The sequence below is a fragment of the Lethenteron reissneri genome, chromosome 26, assembly GCF_015708825.2.
Source record: "Lethenteron reissneri isolate LAM-NWPU_2019-01 chromosome 26, ASM1570882v1, whole genome shotgun sequence".
NCBI lineage: Eukaryota > Metazoa > Chordata > Hyperoartia > Petromyzontiformes > Petromyzontidae > Lethenteron > Lethenteron reissneri.
Genome location: NC_083804.1, coordinates 23914294 through 23936471, shown reverse-complemented (window position 1 = coordinate 23936471; position 22178 = coordinate 23914294). Strand labels below are relative to the sequence as shown.

At 52.9% G+C, this 22178-nt stretch overlaps 1 protein-coding gene across 2 annotated transcripts in view; it reads left to right on the top strand.

The window, feature by feature from the left end:
* LOC133347903 (clavesin-2-like) overlaps positions 1-22178 on the top strand; it is a 48570-nt gene that overhangs the window by 1970 nt on the left and 24422 nt on the right. For both annotated transcript variants that reach the window (XM_061560638.1, XM_061560637.1), the window contains exon 2: positions 2038-2212. In XM_061560638.1, the coding sequence (XP_061416622.1) occupies positions 2038-2212 (175 nt within the window). The remainder of the gene's footprint in view (positions 1-2037; positions 2213-22178) is intronic.

The window sequence follows — 22178 nt, the reverse complement described above, 5'->3', positions numbered from 1 at the left end:
TGGGTTGCTGAAGGTGTGGGATGTCCAGGTTTGGTTTTGATATCACTCGCCAGTGATGTTAGCCAAGGCCAGAAATCAAGCTCCGGTCTTGGGGTGCAGGATGCTAACCACTGCACCACACCCCTCCTCAATTATGCATAGAGCTTGGCTTATCACCGGGTGAGAGCCTAGAGTGACCATTTGTACTCGGCAAGCGATTAACAGATCTGGGTAGCGGATTTGCTGGCGATAGATGGATCTGTGCGCGACTGTGGGAGTTTCCTCCGGTTTGGCCCCCCAAACACGACGCCAATCGCCCGTCAAGGGACTTGGCCAAGATGCCGCCAACGCAGCCGGACAACTCCTGAAGAGGGAGGCTTGAGGTTCAACGAGGCTCTGCTGGGATTGGCCAATCGCCATTCAATAATTTTGCAGACGAATTGTGTGATGGGCTTCTGTGTCCCAACTCGGAGCGGGGCCAACATCGTGTGTGGCCAGGTAACTTCTGTAAAATAAGTTAATGCCTCGGTGGGCTTTGCCCTGCGGGATGGGGATGGTTTAGTTGTATTTGTATGTATTCTGGGTGATTCGTTCGACTTTCTTGCACTTTACACTCCTATCGTGTTGTTTTTTTGTACTGTTTGTTGTTGTAACGTTCTTACCCCGTGCCCCGTCTGGACGTATGTGACACAAGAGCTTTACAGCTCATCGGATTCCTCTTGCAGTGTAAATATTCTGAATATTCTCATTACGAGGCAGAATTATCGCTGGCCTCCACTCCTGCGCCACGGATAAAGGGGACCCGGTCCTATTGATGATATATGGCAGTAGCGGTTGAGGGAAGTTCTCCCCAAACGGCAATAACCACTGAACTCGCCACAGGGCGCGTCTCTCCGCGCTTACCAACTTACAGGTGCACGGTAAACACGTGGGGGGGGGGGGGTAGGCCGTGGAGGAGGAGACGAGGCAAAGTGTCGTCGCCTGAGAATCTCCGGCGGTCTGGGTGGTGGCGGAGGTTTTGTCTTGTCGACGTGTGGAACGGTGTTCAGTGTGCGCCCTTCGTAGCCGTGGTGGTGGTGGTGCCACCGCCGCCGTTAACCGGCGCTGAATGTCAAATGTGCAACGGGCGGTGGGGTTCATCTGCTCGGTGGGGTTCATGGTGCGATTCATCTGCTCGGTGCGGTTCATCTGCATGGTGAATGTCACGCAACGTGGCTTACACACGCACGTATGTAAATATGTGTTTCTATACACGCGTGTGTGTGTAAGACAACAATCAAAATTAATTCCACAAATTAAATGTAATAAAATATCAGCATCATATGCGATGTATACATTTCGCAGTTGGTCTTGGAGTAAACAATTCCTGTGACCAATTCACCCAGAATTTACTGTGTAACAAAAAAAATAGATATTATTTGTTCCTGGGTAGTAAGTGTTATTTCCTAATTGCTTATGCCTCAAAAGTATATAAAATGGCTATTATTCCCCACAAACTTTGCTTTTGTGACCAGGACAGTGATATTTTTTTAATTTACCTATTTTCAATGAGAAAACGTGTGCATTTGTGTCCTGGTCACAAAGGTCAAGTTTGTGGGCAATAATAGCCATTTTCTATCCTTTTGAGGCATAAGCAATTAGGAAATAACACTTACTACCCAGGAACAAAACTCGTGTTACATAGTGGAATGTGCCCAGTCCCGTCAGAGCCTGGCCCGTGCTTGTGTGCGTGATCACCATGCACGTCAGGTTGCTACAGGCCGCAGCGTGGGCTACGCAGACGGCAGTGCAGCGGAATCCATTGTTGTATTGCACCTCTATGCTCGCACGTCTATGCTGCCCCTGTTTCACCAACCAGCGCTGCCCAGCATGGTGAACTACCTCCAAATAACCTCCACGGGTCCGCACGGGCACACGGATGAACCTCGCCCGGCAGTGGAGCGACAAGGAGGGCTGCAGAAGAGTGCCCTGCTTCGGAACGCTGCCCCGCCGTGGCGTGTGACGGACGGCCAGCGCCACGGTGCGTCACGCGTGCCGACGCTTTCTCCGCTCCCGCAGGTACACCTTCGTGGACATCCTTCGCGCCATCCTTCTCTCCCTGGAGACCATGATCGAGGAGCCCGAGTTGCAGGTGAACGGCTTCGTGCTCATCATCGACTGGAGCAACTTCTCCTTCAAGCAGGCCTCCAAGCTCACGCCCGGCATGCTCCGGCTGGCCATCGAGGGCCTGCAGGTGAGCGGCCTCGCGTCCGTCCGCCCGCCCGCCTCGTTCCCGACACGCCGGTGTTCTGCGCCGCCACCTCCGGTTCGTGGCCGTGCGAGTCGATCTCACGTCGTTCGTGTCCTTTGTGCGGATGGGAATGTTGAGCGTGATGTGATGGGAAGCGCGTCCTCTCTTCCGAGTCCCATGGGTGGCTAAAGGAGAGGAGTGACTTAGAAGTTGGGACAAATTCTTCCAATCATCTGGTTTCTCCCCCCCCCCCGCACTCTGTTCGAGAGAGATCGTGATTAGTCTCATGGCACGACACCAGGAACATAATTGGCGAAAAAACCTGGACAAATTGGCAATTTTTTTAAAAGACCTCTCAATGCCACGTCGGTCATGAGAGTAGTTTGACCATACATCACCATGCTGGTGAGTGCGGGCTGTTGGAGGCTCAGGGGACCGGTTTAGACACCTATCACCGCTGCTGTTGGCTATGCCTGGGAATCAAACTCAGGTTTAGAGGCTCAGAGCTCTTGTCAGAACGGATTTGTGGGTTCCCGCGTTGAGTATGTTGCTGTTGCTGGCTGCGACCGGGAGGCGAGTGAGTGGGTGAGGGGGCCGATTGAACGCTGCTGCGCCGCAATCACCCCTCTCAAAATACCTTGGCAATTACACAGCGAACCTGAAATTCACGTGCATTATCTCATTAGCTCATTGTTACATGAAAAAAAAATATTTTCGAGCTGTCTCCCTTGGGAATGTGGAAATGACAGGCTTGCTGCTGCCATCGTTATTTTAGGTTCGTGATTTACTACTATAATGAACCAAGAATGTCCGTGTGTCCCGCACGTGATGTCACTCCACATACTGCACCCCCTCCCAAATAACCTTGAGGGGGTGACGTCACTCCACATGCCACACCCCTCCCCAATAACCATTAGCGGGTGACGTCACTCCACATGGGGGCAACCCCCCCCCCCCCTTCATTAATAATCATGAGCTGAACAATTTTTCTATTTAATTTTTCAGATTTACTGCAACATACACCCGTCCTTGGACGGGCACACAAGCGGGTAATTTATATTGGAGCACCGCGGAGAGCTTGTAGGGTCTCGTGTGGCAAGTGTATTTCTCATCAATGATGCGTTAAAATACACTGATGCACGAAGGCCTCCCCTTGCTGTGTGAGTCGCGGGGCTTTGTCTGACCATACTTTGCCGTATTGGTTCGTGACGATCGGTTGAAGTGAGGAGGCCTTGGGCCAATTCATATACCGCTCGCCACTGATGTTAGCCGCGAATGAAACTCGTTTCACCGGTACGCAGCGAAATGTGCTTACCACTGTGCCACTGCTCCTTCCTCCACATTATGATATATATAACTCCATTCATCATTGGCATTATCATCATCATCACTGTCAGTAATTGAATGGAATCCATCACACGCACTATTCCGTGTATTTCTCCTACTCGCGCATTTTTCTTTCTGTCTCTCAGTGTGTGTGTGTGCTCGTGCTTGTGTGTGCAACTATGTTTGATGCCTTTATATATTTCATCAAAACAACAGCACAGCAAGTTTGTCATCCCTCGTTTGTTCCGTGCGCATAACGGCACGCTCTGAGAAAGACTTCAGTACCAGCTTTGGTTTCTAATCACCCGCGGTCTGGAGTGGACATCTCTTCAGTCTATGTGATCCACACCGCAGCCCTTCACGGTGTGCGCGCGAGCGCGTCACGTGCTGTATGCACTTCTGCATAAAAGCAACGCTCACACGGCGGTGGCTGTAGGTTACTGCATGTGGCTGTCTGCGGAGGCAGGAGCAGCAGCAGCGAGGGTTGGTGGCTCACCACACAGGCGGAGTGGAACTCCCTTTCCCGTGGGCGTCCAAGAAGAGCCTGGCTCGCCAGGAGAAGGCGGTAGGGCAAAGTGTGGACTAATCTCTGTCCGTTCCATCTGCGTGGGATGTGTTTGTACCTTCGCGTGTCATGAATTTTGCAGCGTTGTGAGATGCCGTTTGCACTAGTATTTACTAACGCCTATTAAGATTATACATTTTAAACCGTCTATATATGGGGGAGCGGTGGCGCAGTGGGTAACGCACTAGACAGTCAACCCAGCAACCCTGGGTTGCATTGTCTGCCACAGTTAAGAGCAGTGGCAAGTGACACTTGATCCAGTCCAGGGGCTCCCCTTGACCACCACCACCACCACCACCCACCACCACCACGCACCTACCAGTGTGGTGGTGAAGTACCCCAAAACAAACCCCATGAAGGACACCATGTGGACAGGCCTTCATCCAGCAGTGGATGGACAAAGAGCTGTAAATTATAATAGAGGTTTTTTTATCAATTTAAAGCTTTCGTGACTGCAGGGATTCATCTTCTTGGTTCTTTTGGTAAAGTCACGTAGAAGGGAAATAATAAAATAATAAAAATAAAACATAATAAAATAATTCTCACGACGTTTCGGCTACAACGCAAGCAGCCGTCCTCAGGTGAAGAATGAAACACCACCAAGCTTGGAGCGTATATTTAAGCTGGGTTGGAGGGGGAAGAAGAGCGCCTTGACAAAACTATTTGCATATCAAGAGGAATTTAGCATATTTATGGGAAATGCGTAGGAGGTGGGTGGGGGGTTTCAAAGTCATATTATGCCCGTGCATTATGCAGGATTAGCAGCATCAAAGGGAGGGGGTAGGGGGTAGCATTAACAAAGGGAAGGAATGTTAATAGTATGTAGCTGCAGTTACTAAACCACCACGTAAAAAACTAAATTATAAACTACATAGTATCATCAGTATACTAAATATACTCTCCAATAAGCTGAGCTACTAACAGTAAGTAATACATTACAATTCTATGTCCCCCTCTAACCCAGCTTAAATATACGCTCCAAGCTTGGTGGTGTTTCATTCTTCACCTGAGGACGGCTGCTTGCGTTGTAGCCGAAACGTCGTGAAAATTATTTTATGATGTTTTATTTTTATTATTTTATTATTTCCCTTCTACGTGACTTTACCGAAAGAACCAAGAAGAAGAGGTTTTTTGTTTGTTAGATTGCGTAAATGTATAAATGTGTCGTTAAACCCGCTACCACCTGACACAACCAACTAGTAAGGGTTGTCACGTAAACAGCACGTGGCCAATTCGTCGCTAGTACAGCACTAACCGGTGTGTTGGAGAGCCAAGCCACAACATTTACAATCTGAGTACGACGTTTCGCCAGTAATTACGACTAGCTTCATCAGGCGACAGCCACATTTGGCTTGGCTCTCCAACACACCGGTGTGCTGTACTAGTGACGAATACGACGTTTCGCCAGTAATTACGACTAGCTTCATCTGGCGACAGCCACATTTGGCTTGGCTCTCCAACACACCGGTGTGCTGTACTAGTGACGAATTGGCCACGTGCTGTTTACTAGTTGGCTGTGTCGGGTGGTGGCGGGTTTAACGACACATTTATATATTTACGCGATCTAACCACAAAAAACCTGTATTATGGATGATATTGGTCACGAAAGCCTGCTACGTGTGAAGCTGTAAACTAAACTACCATGATGGGACGTGCAAACAAAATAAAAATATTAGATTTTATATGTGTAGGGACACATTCGGGAAGGAGGCGTATTGTCTGCCTTTTGTAATTGCTTGTTACAGCCTCCACAACGACACTAATGATTATTTTCATTGCCGGCATTTGTTTACGCAGGCCTGACTGCTGATGAGACACTAAATATTGACACCGGCTCACAGTTTGCTTTCACTGAACCAAAGCTGCTGTGGGAAAAAAAAATGCAGTGGGATGTATTAAAAATATATATTTTAGTTTTTTTTTAAGTAGAGGGCAGACATGGGAAGGACGTGTGTTGCTTTTTAAAACTGTATTTTGTGACTCCGTTCACGCACCTGGAATGAACGCCACGCCACGCCAGCTTGTGCGATTTCACTCCGGCACGAATGAACCCCCCTGGGGGCCAACCTCCGCTGAGAGCAGCGGCGCGCGGCGGCGCATGCGCTCCCATTTTTTATTCGCCGTCCCTTTGTCGATGGCACGTTAATTCCTCCCAACGGCGGTTACGTACTCAGCGTGCCGCGGGGCTGGCCGGCCGACTAGAGGTGAGGCGCGGTGGCGACGCACCGCGAGGAGCGGGGAGAGGTGCCGCTGACGGCCACCGTGGATCCGTCGTCAGCTCCGAGCGGACGCGTCGACGCGGTTCTCGACGCACCGCGCGAGTTGTTGGCGAGCGTCGACCGTGGAAGCGGCAAAAACCCGGCGAGCCTCCGCCAGGCCGTACGGCAAAAATTGTTGACGGGCGCGAACGTTGACGTGCTCCATGCAAACAGAGTGCAGGAGTTGCTCGGCGAATTTCGAAGTTATATTATACAGTGAGAGAAAAAAGTATTTTATCCCCTGCTGATTTTGTACGTTTGCCCACTGACAAAGAAATGATCAGTCTATAATTTTAATGGTAGGTGTATTTGAACAGTGAGAGACAGAATAACAACAAAAAAATCCAGAAAAACGCACGTCAAAAATGTTATACATTGATTTGTATTTTAATGAGGGAAATAAGTATTTGACCCCTCTGCAAAACATGACTTAGTACTTGGTGGCAAAAGCCTTGTTGGCAATCACAGAGGTCAGCCTTTTCTTGTAGTTTGTCACCAGGTTTGCACACATCTCAGGAGGGATTTTATCCCACTCCTCTTTGCACATCTTCTCCAAGTCATTAAGGTTTCGAGGCTGACGTTTGGCAACTCGAACCTTCAGCTCCCTCCACAGATTTTCTATGGGATTAAGGTCTGGAGACTGGCTAGGTCACTCCAGGACCTTAATGTGCTTCTTCTTGAGCCCCTCCTTTGTTGCCTTGGCCGTGTGTTTTGGGTCATTGTCATGCTGGAATACCCATCCACCACCCATTTTTAATGCCCTGGCTGAGGGAAGGAGCTTCTCACCCAAGATTTGACGGTACATGGCCCCGTCCATCGTCCCTTTGATGCGGTGAAGTTGTCCTGTCCCCTTAGCAGAAAAACACCCCCAAAGCATAATGTTTCCACCTCCATGTTTGACGGTGGGGATGGTGTTCTTGGGGTCATAGGCAGCATTACTCCTCCTTCAAACACGGCGAGGTGAGTTGATGCCAAACAGCTCCATTTTGGTCTCATCTGACCACAAAACTTTCACCCAGTTGTCCTCTGAATCATTCAGATGTCCATTGGAAAACTTCAGACGGGCATGTATATGCGCTTTCTTGAGCAAGGGGACTTTGTGGGCGCTGCAGGATTTCAGTCCTTCACGGCGTAGTGTGTTACCAACTGTTTTCTTGGTGACTATGGTCCCAGCTGCCTTGAGATCATGGACAAGATCCTCCCATGTAGTTCTGGGCTGATTCCTCACCGTTCTCATGATCATTGCAACTCCTCGAGGTGAGATCTTGCATGGAGCCCCAGGCCGAGGGAGATTGACAGTTCTTTTGTATTTCTTCCATTTGCGAATAATTGCACCAACTGTTGTCACCTTCTCACCAAGCTGCTTGGCGATGGTCTTGTAGCCCATTCCAGCCTTGGGTAGATCTACAATCTTGTCCCTGACATCCTTGGAGAGCTCTTTGGTCTTGGCCATGGTGGAGAGTTTGGAATCTGATTGATTGCTTCTGTGAACAGGTGTCTTTTATACAGGTAACAAGCTGAGATTAGGAGCACTCCCTTTAAGAGTGTGCTCCTAATCTCAGCTCATTACCTGTATAAAATATACCTGGGAGCCAGAAATCTTTCTGATGGAGAGAGGGTCAAATACCTATTTCCCTCATTAAAATGCAAATAAATTTATAACATTTTTGACATGCGTTTTTCTGGATTTTGTTGTTGTTATTCTGTCTCTCAATGTTCATATAAACCTACCATTAAAATTATAGACTTATCATTTCTTTGTCAGTGGGCAAACGTACAAAATCAGCAGTGGATCAAATACTTTTTTCCCTCACTGTATATATCTTTTTTACGGGAGGGTCCTGCTTTTGCTCTGTTTGAGACATTGTCCGGGTGAATCGCGCCCCAGCAAACCCCCGAGGGCAGGGAGACGCAACCACACTCTGCATGGCGGTCTGTGCGCGCGTGATGCGCGCCTGCTCCCCGCTCCGGCTACGCAACGTGGCCAGCCGTGGGTTGTCAGTCCACCGCTGGATGAGAGCCTCCGCACGCTGTGCACGTTCTTGTAAGTTTATGTTTGACCATTCCTCATCATGGCGGCCAGCACCCACGGGTGCACAACTCAGATTTCTTGTCCACTCGGTGTGCTTTGACGACAGGCGATGTACCCACTTGCTGTGCTGTTTCCTCGTCTCACGCAACGGCATGCCCTGTGTGTGCGTGATCCACCAACACCGGCTGCAGGGCACTGGGTTATAGAGCCACAGGGTTATATTATTATTAGGCCACAGGGTTATAGGGCCAGAGGGTTATAGGGTCACAGGGCCACAGGCCGTGCCACTCGCTATCCTGAAAAGAAGGTAAATGTGCATGCAGAACTCTGCACTGTCAGCAACGGCTTGTGTGTCAAAATGAGGTTTGGCTTCCCCTACGCAAAGCCAGACGTGGGTGGTGAGATCTGTGGCGCAGTGGCTAGCGAGCCGTGCTACTTGCTACGTGGTTCGGTGACCTGAGCTTAATTCCCGGCCACGGCCCCTCCTTCCCCAGCACGCACTGATCAGCGTGGTGAAGTATGGACAAACGACCCTCCGTGACCGACAACGTCATGGGGAGGCCTGCAGCGAGCAGTGGATTGGCAATGCACGGGACATTGTCATTTATTTTTCGCAAGATAGTTGACAAAACGGTGGGATTCCCACCTGTTGCCCCACCGCTGTGAGCGATCTGCCAGTGAACTCATTGTGATGAGCTCGATGGCAGCTGAGAGGCCGGAGGCAGGGATGGATGAGGGAAGCCTCGCAGCTGTCTAGACCGGCATTTGAACCCGTGCTCTCTAACCTGTGCACCCGTGCTAGCCTGTGCAGTAATCGTTGTCGAGGCGTGCGTTCGTATATATATACAGTTTGCAAAAATTGCAAATATCACATTTCCTTAAACCAATGTGAGCGTCACGAGTGCCGCCCCGTCCTTCTGTGCAGGGGTTAATCGTAGGGCACGAGGTTCTACGAGCTGGCATCACGGACCGCATCACAGGTCCGGACACGAATAGAATCCACTATTTGTTTACCATATCATCAGAAGACACGATTTATCATTGCCGTATGAAGGTCTCCCAAAGCCGTCGCCACCTCTCACGTTACACCGTCTAGCTTCAGCTCGATAGTTGTCATCAGCTCTCCGCGGCCTCCTGTAATCGCTCCACCTCCGCCGTGGACGTGCTGCCGGGCGTGCTGCCCCCTCCTTCGTGGCTAGCTGTGGACGCGGAGAAGTGCAGTTGCAGGAGAAACCAGACGGGCCGTGGCCACACCGCACGTGCCGGGGCTGTGGACCGAGCACGAAGCGATTCACGCCAATCTCCTGGTCTTTTTGGTTAAGTGGCCGTGCACAGTGTGCACGTCACGGTGACACGGAGAGGTGTCACGCCATCAAAACATAAAAGGCATGCGTGGTGTCCTTGGTGATGCCACGGGCCTGCATACGTCGTATATGGGTGCAATGAAAACAAAGATTTTTTAAAAATATATATTACATTTTCGTGATATATATAAGATTTGGGCAGCTGTGGCATTGAATTTGCGGATTGTAACTCTGTGCTTTGCATCTTAGGCTGTGTGGCTGAAAATCATTTCATTATCACGTATGAACGTATAGGCCGATTCAATCCACTGCTGCAGTAAAAAGGGCGCACTGAGTCCTGTCGTTCGTAAGGGTTGTTTGACCATACTTCACTATACCGGTCATTGCGGGTTGTGAAGAGAAGTTGCCCAACACCCAATGTTCAGACACCACTAAATGTTGTCTTTGTTCAGATATCACTAAGTGTTATCTTTGTTCAGATATCACTAAGTGTTATCTTTGTTCAGATATCACTAAATGTTATCTTTGTTCAGATATCACTAAATGTTCTCTTTGCTCAGATATTTGTTCAGATATCACTGAATGCTATCTTTGTGGGTGATCTCAGCATGATCTCATATTAATATTGAATTTCTGCTATTGATTCACAGTTGTGTTTGATGCCGTAGGGCAACGCCATCGATAGATACCACACTGAATGCTAATTCCCTTCTTACTTTCATCGCAACAGCTGATCGAACGCCATGGCTCCGCATCTTACAGAGAAGAGTTTTAGAGGATTTACTTTGTATTTGCATTGAGACACAGGTTTAATCTTATTACGGCTTCACGATATTTTAGTGTGTGCGGGGGGGGGGGTGTATAAATGTGTAGGGGTGTCAGGGGAAGGATTCCCACCAATAGATGGGTTAGTGGGAGGGGTGATCGAGGAGATAGAAGGAGGGAACGGGCGGGAAGAAGGGACCTTTGGCGGGAAAGAGATTGGGACGGCTGGGGACAGGTGTGGATGGAAGGAAAGGAATAAAGGACGAGACCCCTGCAATCTGGTGTCGGCTCCCCCTTTACATCTGGTGGCAGCGGTGGGATTTCAATGGCTACAAAGAAAAATCCCCACGGGAAAGAGCCAAGGGAAGAGGAAGCAGGGGCCGGGGATCCTTCCCATCCCGGGCAACAAGGGGGCCTGCTATCAGAAGCAGCAGCAGGGGGCCCGGATCGCCTGGAGGACCCCATGGAGGACCGCATGGCCCGCGTGGAGAGGGCACTCCAGGAGCTACTACAGAGGCTCCCTATGGGGGGCCCGCCAGCACCGGGACCCCCACCCCCACACGTACTATGGGAGGAGAGGCCACGGGACCCGGAGGCCGACCAGCCGGCCGGGCAAGAGCCGCAACCAACCTCGTCACGCCAGCCGCCGCCGCTCCCGCCAAAACCCCCAGGGCTAAACACCCAACACGGAGAGCAGGTGGCCGGACGGCCGCGTCGGCTGGGGCCCGTCGACAAGTTCGTGGCTGAGGAAGAAGATTGGGAGGAGTTTGTCCGCCGATTCGAGGCTGCCTTCCACGCTCTCGAGTGGACAGACGAAGAGGCACTACGAGCGCTGCCATCCGTTCTGGGCAAGGAAGCACTCTCCTCTTACACCTCCCTTCCCTCGCACAGCAAGACCACGCTACAGGCGGCCTACGAGGCTTTGGGGGAGATCTATTGCCCGGCGGAAGGAGCCTTTAAATGGTTCCAGGATCGCCAGCGAGGGGCTAAAGAATCCTCTTTAGCCTACAGGGGTGCGCTGCTCGTGTTGGCGAGGAGAGCTTTCCCTCGCCTGGCTGAAGAAGCGTTCGAGGACCTCGTGGTCGAGCACCTCATCGCCTACGCTTGCCGCGCCGGCATTGTAATGCCCGTGGTGACGCCGGGGGAACGCACCTCGCTGTGGGCTGCCCGGACCATCCAAGCCCACGAGCAGGTCATGGGCCACGCGCCACCCGTGGGCCCGGTGGCTGGCGCGGTGGGGGGGAACAGCCGAGCCGTTGCCACGGCGCTACTGGGTCCAGCGACACCAACCGCCGAACCTGCACCGTCGCCACAGGCTGCCTGTGGAGCAGCTGGGGACGGACCCCCGACGTCGGAGACGGAGCCATCGCTGCGGGAGGTGTACGCGACGATCCGGGGACTGGCGGAGCAGAGGGACCAGGGGCGCGACCAGCCGCCGCATCGCTGGCAGCCGCCTCTACAACATCGCGCCGAGCCCCCCCGACGGAACGCCCCGTGGGTCTGCCACCATTGTGGTCGAGAGGGGCATGTGGCGAGGGGGTGCCGCACGGAGCCGGAGGCCGCCAACGTCACCTGGAACCCGCCGGGGCCGAACGCCGACAGGATCCAGGCGAGTGACGCCGTCCCGCCCGGCCTCTCGGTCGGGCCGAGCAATTACAATTCAACCGCCGCGAACTTACCGGGAGTCTCCTCGGGCTGGGCGCCGTCGGTGTCGTTCCCCGGTCCCCATTGTCCGGGTCGGGGGAAGGGGATCGCGCCGGGGATAGCGCCGGGGCCTGTGATTGCGTCGCGACCAGAAGTGGCGTCGCGACCCGGAGTGGCGTCGCGAACGGACGTGACGTTGCATCCGGAAGTGACGTCGCGGCCAAAAGTGGTGTCGCGGATCGCGCCGGGAATTGCGCCGGGGCCGTGGACCGCGTCGGGGATTGCGCCGAGGCCGGAGACCGCGTCGGGAGTCGCGCCGAGGCCGGGGACCGCGTCGGGAGTCGCGCCGAGGCCGGGAGGGACGTCGCGGGCGGACATGACGTCGCGGGCGGAAGTGACGTCGCGGGCGGACGTGACGTCGTGGGCGGAGGTGACGTCGCGGGCGGACGTGACGTCGCGGGCGGAGGTGACGTCGCGGGCGGAGGTGACGTTGCGGGCGGACGTGACGTCGCGGGCGGACGTGACGTCGCGGGCGGAGGTGACGTCGCGGGCGGGCGTGACGTCACCAGTTACCTGCGACGCCGGCGAGTTGCCAGGGGCAACGGCCCGGGGGCGGAGGCAGCCCACAAGATTGACATTGCGCCCTGGAGCAGTTCCACGGCCCGCCTCGCCACCGCTTTGCGGCGGAGCGAGACGGAACCAGGGGGACCACGCCCCCGTGACAAAGGAAAGGGAGGGGAGAAGGGAGGGGCTCACGGGAAGGCCCACCCCCCAGTCCCCATTGCCCCCTACAATGGGGGGGGGCCCCCACACCACAAGGGGGGCCCATCCTACGTCACCAAGGGGGGGCAATTTGCACCACATAGAGAGCCCAGCCCGCAACCCAGGGGTAAGCCCACACTATGTAACAAGGGCGCGCTCACCCTGCTACGACGCACTCCAAAGGGAGGAACCCCATCTTCAGTCCATTCACATCCATCCCCCATCATTTCACCATGCACCACAGGATAACGAGACGCCGCCTGGTCAGTGGCCGGACTCAGCCACACAATGGAGGAAGCTGGCAAGGCGGGTGGTAGCGGCCACGTCAGGAACCTCGGTCCTGGTCGGTGAAATCGCGGGAGTGTCGGCACGTATCTTGGTGGATACGGGGGCATCAGCCACGATCATCTCGAGCACCATGCACGAGATGCTGCCGGATAAAATCCGACCTTTAGTCCCTGTCAAGACAACGTTCATTGCAGCAAATGGAGGCAGCATGGGCTTCCTGGGCCAGGTTGAAGCCCCGATACAGATTGGGCAGCTTTCGGTAGCAGGACCCATCCTTGTCTCCGCAACGTTGCCCGTACCCTGCCTGTTGGGGACGGACTTTCTGAGGCGGATGCCAATGAAAATCGATCTGGCCAATGGGCGGGTGGAAGTCCAGGGAACGCATCTCCATTTCCTAAAGGCGGAGGGGGCCAGCCGGGGTGTACCCTACGTGCAGGCTCTGGTCAGTAAGTCTGTCTCCATTCCCCCGGCAGCCCAGATGCTGGTTCCGCTGCAATATCGGTCCCCCCTCGTGACAGCCCGACCAGACTCACCCATCCTGGTGTCTCCAGCGTCAGCTGCCATGGATCGCCATGCGCTGGTGGGAGCCGAAACTATTGTACAGAGGAACCAGCATCTGTTCATTCAGGTGCTGAACACCTCCGATAGAACAGCGACGGTGCAGGAGGGAACAGTTCTGGCCCACGTTAGTCCCTTGTCACTAGGAGCCCCAGGGACAGAGCCCGAGCTGGTAGGCAGCATCAGCCAGTCCGAGGACAGAGGGGCCGAATCGTGGATGGACCAGCTGGTGGGGCCTGAGCCGGGATTGCCGCCCGACCAGAAACAGCAGCTGCACTCGTTATTGCAGGAGTTCTCGGACGTGTTCAGCCGGGGACCGTTCGACCTAGGGCGCACAAATCTGTCGCAGCACCACATCAACACGGGAGATGCCGCACCCCTGTGCCAAAACACATATAGAATGAGCCCAATGGAAAAAGGGCACATTCAACAAGCGGTGCAGGAGATGCTGCGGGCCGACATAATTTCTCCATCCTCGAGTCCCTGGGGGGCACCGGTGGTCCTAGTCAAGAAGTCAGATGGGTCACTGAGATTCTGTGTGGACTTCCGACGCCTAAATGCCGTCACGCTGGCCGACGCATATCCCCTACCACGTATCGACGACTCATTGGATGCACTGGCGGGAGCAAAATTTTTCAGTACGCTGGATTTATTGTCCGGGTTCTGGCAGGTCCCACTAGACGCGGACTCCCGGCCTAAAACAGCGTTCCGGACACCACAGGGCCTGTTCGAGTTCAACTGCCTGCCTATGGGCCTCCAGACTGCGCCGGCAACGTTCCAACGCATAATGGAGTTGGCCTTAGCAGGCCTCCAATGGGAAACGTGCCTCATCTACCTGGATGACGTCATTGTTTTCAGCCGATCATTCGAGGAACACATTGACCGATTACGTCAGGTATTCCTGCGGTTCCGGAACGCGAACTTGAAGCTCAAGCCGTCGAAGTGCCACCTTATGCAGTCGTCGGTACGCTACTTGGGCCACGTCGTCAGTGAGTCTGGAGTGGCTACAGACCCGGAAAAGACGGCCTGTGTGAGGGCCTGGGCTGTTCCCACAACGGTTCCGGAGGTACGCCGGTTTGTGGGTTTCGTTTCTTACTACCGCCGGTTTGTGCCCAACTTCGCAACCATTGCCAAGCCCTTGCACGTGTTGACGGCGAAGAACCAGAGGTTTTATTGGGGCCCTCTGGAGGAAGAGGCATTCCAGCAGCTGCGCTCGCGTCTGACAGATGCACCACCATTGGCCTTTCCGGATTTTGGCCTCCCCTTTATCCTGGACACGGACGCCAGCGATGTGGGCATCGGCAGTGTTTTGTCGCAAGTCCAGCAGGGTCGGGAGGTGGTTATCGCCTATGGTAGTCGCGTGCTTTCATCAGCGGAGCAGCGCTACTGCGTCACACGTAGGGAACTCCTGGCAGTCGTTCACTTCGTGCAGCAATTCCGACCCTACCTGTATGGTCGCAAATTTATGGTCCGCACTGACCACGCGGCCTTGCAGTATTCGCTCCGCATCGACCAGCCTTCGGGCCAGCTGGCCAGATGGATAGAGCGCCTGCAGGAGTACAGGTACCAAGTAGTGCATCGCAAAGGGACCAGACATGCCAACGCAGACGCATTGTCCCGACTGGCGCCCCAGGGCCCTTGTGCATGCACCACAGGCGGGGCACGCTGCAAGGAGGCGAGGCCGGAGGGGACGGTCATCGCTCCCGTACGCACGGCGGAGGGCGCACAGGGTGAGGTCCAGCTGGCCGACCACGACCTGGGGCTGACCTTGGACGATTGGAGACGGCTACAGCTGGAGGAAGCCCCACTGCGAACACTACGCGCCTCAGCAGAGGCAGGGGGGGAGGAGTACATTGTATGGGAGGATCTCCTCATGCGATGGGACCCGACAGGGCGCCGGCGATGCCTGGTAGTTCCGGAGTCGCTGCGTCAACAATTGGTTATGGACGTACACGGCCGCCAGCTGCTGCACCTGGCGGGGCGGAAGACACTGTACACATTACAGGGTCGGTACTTTTGGCCAGGTATGACCGCTGACGTGCATCGATGGGTCGCTACCTGCGTCGAATGTGCGTGGCGAAAGCCGCCACCCCGGGTAAGCCGGGCGCCCCTACAGCCCATCACGGTGACCAGGGTCAACGAATTGGTTGCGTTGGACATCCTGGGACCGCTGCCGGTCACGCCACGGGGAAATAAATACCTGTTGGTCGGAGTCGAGTACTGCACGAGGTGGCCGATGGCGTGGGCCCTCCCGGACCAAACGGCACAGACCATCGCCGATGCCTTCGTGGGGGGCTATGTCCTTGATAAGGGGGCACCGGAGCGGTTGCTCACGGATCAGGGCAGGAATTTCTCCTCACAGCTATTGAAGGATGTCTGCTCTATCCTGGGCACTAAAAAGGTCCGAACATCTCCATATCATCCCCAGACCGATGGGATGGTAGAGCGGCTTAACCGCACATTAGCGGCCATGCTGTCCCAAGTGGTGGACGAAAACCATTCCGACTGGGACCTCCACATTCCATCGGTCTTAGCGGCGTACAGGGTGGCCCCACACGCGGCGACGGGGTTCTCGCCGTTTTTCCTGATGTACGGACGGGATCCCGTTCCGCCTATTGAGGTGCAGCTGACGGACATTCCTGCAAGAGCCGACGCATGGCCGAAGGCACTAAAGACCTCCCTCATTTATTTGAGAGAGGCCCGCCAAGCAGCCGAGGCCGCATCGGCCACGAGCCAAGAGAGTAATGTACGGATACGGGAGAGGACAGTGACAGCCAAGCCCTTCAAAGTCGGGGACCAGGCATGGCTACACTGTCCTCAGGTGCCGGTTGGCCTCTCACCAAAGCTGCACCGACCCTGGAAAGGGCCGGTCGAGGTCATTAAAGCACTCCGACCGCAGTGCGTCCAGGTCCAACTGGGTAAGCGACGATGGTTTGTACACCCCACCCGCCTTAAGCCATACATCTCTCCACCGTCATCTTCACCAACATCACCACCAACATCCCTGCCAACATCATCATCATCCCTACCCAGGCCAAGGTCGCCGACCACCACACGCCGACCGGCAGGGGGTTCGGTGCCCTGTGTTCCCTTGTCACCTACAGCACCCCATGTGAGGCCTGACGGAGCGGCGGCACGAGCGGGGGCCGGAGAGACAGCGGCGCCAGGCAAGGCGACACCGGCACCACCGAACCAGGGACCGCGACGAGAGGGCCTTCGAAAGAGGGGGCCGCCACGGTCATCTGCTGCCTGTGGATGTCCGGGCTGTTACGGGATGCTGGCTGGAGACCTGGGCAGGCCGCAGAATTGATTTCGTTGTGTTATATTGCATTGTATGGTTGTGGGGGGGGGGGTGGTAAGGGCTGTCGTCACTGTCAGTGGTGGGAGGCATGGGGAGACTTAAATGGTCCATGGGGGAGACAGAACCGAGGACGGTTATTTTTTTCTCCGGGTTAGTGGGAGGGGTGATCGAGGAGATAGAAGGAGGGAGCGGGCGGGAAGAAGGGGCCTTTGGCGGGAACGAGATTGGGACGGCTGGGGACAGGTGTGGATGGAAGGAAAGGAATAAAGGACGAGACCCCTGCAATCTGGTGTCGGTTCCCCCTTTACAAATGGATGAACATTCAGCCCTCGATAGGCAGTGCGGCACTGCGGTGGTGCTGCTGCTGCTGCTGCTCTTTCCCTGGCCTCCGTGTCACCTGAATGTCGCTTCTAGCCCCTTGGGCGCGGGGGGGGGGGGCAGGGAAAAGTTCCACTCACCGAGAATGACGACATTGCAATAATTGGGCAACGCTGGAGAAACAGAAACAAAAAACAGGTCCCTGCGGGGTGGGCTGGTAGGAACGAACAAATGAATGGCTATAATAAAATGAAATGGCGGGGGTACGATACGAAGGGAGAGTTTGAGGCCTAGTTATAGGCTTTAGGCCTAGCTGTAGGCTTTAGGCCGCTGTGAGTTAATTTTTTATTTAAATGTTTTAATTAAAAACTATCTCAGGGAATTATAAGGGAATGTTACACTTGTTTAGCCAGGAAAGCCTCACTGAGTCTAAAGGTTTTTGTAGGGTCCTGCCAAGTGTTTGCAGTAGGGGGCGATGTTGCTACACCTAATCGGACATCGGACGGACGGACGATATCATCTATTGTAGGCTGGTTCACTTCGTTCCTACCAGTATAAATAGTAAACTCGGGTTTTGGCTTCGATAACAAATTCCACAACAACAAGAACCGAATCAAAGCACATTCCCCTTGCGTGTTTGTGTGCACGGTCACAGCCACGCAATGAACACGATGTCCACCCCACTGCTCAGCGCCACACCAGGGCGTCGTGCAGTCTCACACCGCAGGGAGTGACACGGTGACTTGGAGGTAATGAACATCCATCCGTGGGTTGGACAAGCCGGTTGAACAGAAACACACGCACGCACGCACGGGAGCGGCGTTCGCAAACGTGGCTGGGGGTGTTTGGTGGTCGCCACGAGATGAGTGGACGGCATGCGAGAGAGGGTTTTTTTGTTTGTTGTTTTGGGGTTGGACCGCGTAATGGATGGACGCGTCGCCGTTCTTTCGCAATTCCACCCGCGGATATTGACGCGCGCGCCTCCATCGCTCAAGCAAAACAAAAAGCAGAAGCCGTCCCCAAAGGTCTAAATGGGCTTGCCAAAAATCAAAGCGTTCCTTCCCCGTCGGTCTCCACATTTGCAAATCGCTGGCTACCGTAGAAAGAAAAAGAAGCCCGGCTGTGATGCCACAGATTTTGAGCCGTCTGTAGAGAATGAACGACAACGCAGGACGGTCATGTGCGGTGGTTCAGTTGCGAGAGGCCACGTGCACAAGGCAAGTTGCGAGAGGCCACGTGCACAAGGCAAGTTGCGAGAGGCCACGTGCACAAGGCAAGTTGCGAGAGGCCACGTGCACAAGGCAAGTTGCGAGAGGCCACGTGCACAAGGCAAGTTGCGAGAGGCCACGTGCACAAGGCAAGTTGCGAGAGGCCATGTGCACAAGGCAAGTTGCGATTCCGAGCAGATAATGGACCCTGAAAGGCGAAATTAGAATTTAGCGGCGCTAAATAACGCTTGCTTTCACACGCCGCATTCGGTAGGATTTGAATTGGGGGCCGTTCATAAATGACGTCACGCGATTTTGGACGATTTTTGACCCCCCTCCCCCTCGTCACACGGCGTCACAAAAAGTCAGATACCCCCTCAAATATGACGTCACAAAGCTCTGCCCCCCCCCCCCAAAATGCTTCAAATCGCTTTAAACTATTGGCATTGTAGTGCGTATTTAATGTGGCGCTGCACTTTGATGTTGTAGGAGAAAACATTTATTTAAAAGTATATTTTTATTAAGTAGAACGTGTTGTCTATATTTATTTAAAGTTGCGCATTTTAATGTGACGTCACATTTCTCACCCCCCCTCGTCACACATCGTCACAAACGTCTGACCCCCCCCCTAGGTGCGTGACGTAATTTATGGATTGCCCCTTGGTAACGCCGCAATGAAATATGTATTCATAGTTTTATTGCGGTTAAACATTTATGGTCCCTTTTGCGCTGGTCTGTATTACTTATTCACGCTTAAATGTAAGTAGAGTACATAAATGTGTAATTTAGAAGAAGAAAAATGACGTCAATTTGTAAACTCATAATGAACATACTGCTCCGTTGTCTCGCGTCATCTCAGCCAAGTCGAGCCAAGCCCCTCCCCTCGCACAAGGAACCGCGATAACTTGCTGCAAATCATTACCACGTTTATTAAACAAAAATTAATAATAGCGAAATACATTTTACTTAAGACGGCACAGTTTAAAAAAAAATGTGGTCGCGATGAATCTGATGGAAGTGTCACCCGGTGGTAGCGTGACATGCAGGTGCGGTGTGTTAATTGTTGTGCGTTCATTGTGAATTGTCAATGTCTCTGCGCTCGTGTTTGCCTCGTGTTGCCAGCGTGGAGGTGGCGACCGTCGCGATGCGACAGCTCGTGGTGCAGCAGTGCCCTCTGGTGGACACGTCAGAGACTGCGTCGCTATTTCCGTGGTCTCCTGGGTGATTGTGAGGGAGATCAACCGCGGCAGATGGCCTCTGTGCTCAAGGGCTTCCTCTCGTTTGCCTCATGCTGGGTTTTTTTTGTCTGTGTTGTTGGGGGTCCCGGGTCTGAACAACTTTAGGACGATGATGTGTCAACATCTTGTTTTGGGTCCAAGTCTTTCTTCGCATGTCCCTCTGTGCGCAGTTTATGTGGCCAAAGTTTTGCGGCTTTCTCCGTCTGAGCGGTATGTTCGCGTAGGACTGGACTTGAGTGAGAAATGGTTCCACTTCACGTTGGCGCAAGTCCGGCAATTGGTGACATGTATGGGTGAGGCAGTGGGGGATGAGCTTCAGATTGAAGCTGTCACATGTTCGTTTTTGGATAATTAGGCCCCAAATTTGAATCGGTTTCATGTTTGTGGATTAAAATTTGGTAAACGGTAAAAATAATTTTAGTGCACTAAATGTAACTTTTAATATGTTTTATTGCATTGAATGTTTTCACATAAAGTATCATCAAGAAAACAATCATTGTAATGTAAGCTTGTTTATATTTTAGGCTGAATAATCAGTGGTGAGTCATCTGTGAACGGGTCCTGGACCCTGACCAGCGTGGTGAAGTATGGCCAAACATCCCCCATGACCAACGCAGCACGGGGAAGCCCCCATCCAGCAGAGGATTGACAAAGGGCTGTACATTTACATCTTTATATTCTTGGGTCTTTCGGTAAAGTCACGTGACTTTACCGAAAGACCCAAGAATATTAATTCCTGCAGTCACGAAAGCTTTAAGTCGAGATTTTATTTTTGACTTAACATATCTTCAGGAAAAAATTAATGGCATCCTCTGAATTGTTTTGTAATGGGGTGGTTTGGGCAAGCGTTCATCCAGCAGTGGATTTACCATAGTTGATGATGATGATGATAATGAATGCAATTAATGTAGCCTGAAGCAGTAAATCATTCTTACGCACATAAAACCACATTTACATAAATACACACAACTCTTAGCTCTGGAAAATGTTGATAAGAGACTCCAAGTTGGTATTATTTAACTGGCAGACGACATGAGTCATAAGTCCATAGCCAAGCATCCACCCAAACTGGTTCACTGCATATATTCATATTTAGGAAGAAGTGACAGTTTTTTTTATCAGCAGAGAACATTTGCTTCCGGGCCTAATATATATAGTTTAATGGGACACAGCGTTGCACACAGAATAGAAGTTCCAGGGCCCAGAGGCCTCTGCATTCGGAGTGGTTTTGTGGCGACGCTTTGTGCTCCGCGTGAACGCTAAACCAAAGGTTCGAGGAAAATGCGCACCCATCGCCAATGTTCCCGGCCCGGTCTTGCCACGTTTTGCAAGCTAAGCAGGTTCGAACCTGGAGCGCGCTTGGACGGGCGATCGCTGTGCTTAGCGGGTTGTCAGAGGCTGTGGGGGCTACGTGATGGGCAACGCCTTCACCAGCCCGCACTGATGAGCGTGGTGAAGTATGGTCAAATACAATCTGAGATCTACACGGCGTGGGGAGGCCCTCTCCAATACAAGATTGACAAAGGGGCTATGCGTGTGTATATATACACATGAGGTGTGCAGGAACATTCGCCCGAGTGTGATACGTAACTGGGTGTCCATGCAAGGTAAGAGTCACTGTGCAAAAAACTAAACACTGCCACTTACGAATAAGGCTCACAGTTCTGCATGTCCCATACAATTCAAAAGACAAACCAATCATGAGTGTCATTGTGGAGAATGTAAGTGACAACATAAATAAGCAGAGGATACAATTCCTTCCTATGCCTGTCTCTTCACGTAAAAAAAAATCATCATCTAGATTTGTGATTGATTACACATCCCATCGGCTAACAAGGCCTTTTGGGAGTGCATCGCTTCCACAGCATTGGTTCACACAAGCCGGATTGACTCACAGGCCGACTGATGCAGCATTCGTCCCAGCTCAGATGAAGTTACACAGGTCGGGCTGAGAAGTGCCAAGTACATTAACCACATCCCTTGAAAATATTACCTTGAACGAATGCCCAATCAATATCTTGTTTTCATTTAACGTGACCATTGTGTTCTTTAAAATACATTACAAGCCAATTGCTGCAATTATTGGACTACCAAAATTTATCCGAAATGCGGTGTAACTTTAAATGTTTTATATTAAATGCCCAAATGTATGTTCCAAAGAGATAAAGGCATTTCGCGTTCACTCTTCTCCAGTAAATGTGTGTTTTTTTTCTCTCCGCCAACTCATCTTTGAAGTCTCTTGCCAACTCTCCGCAGCAGAGGAGAGTGGAGCGGCTGCCTGCAGCGAGGGGATTTGCACTTGAAAGGAGAGAGAGGGAGAGAGTTCTGCAGCAGAGTTTCTCATTGGCCGCACAGATCCTGGCTGTCACATGGCAGCATTGCCCAAGTTTCATTATTTAGTG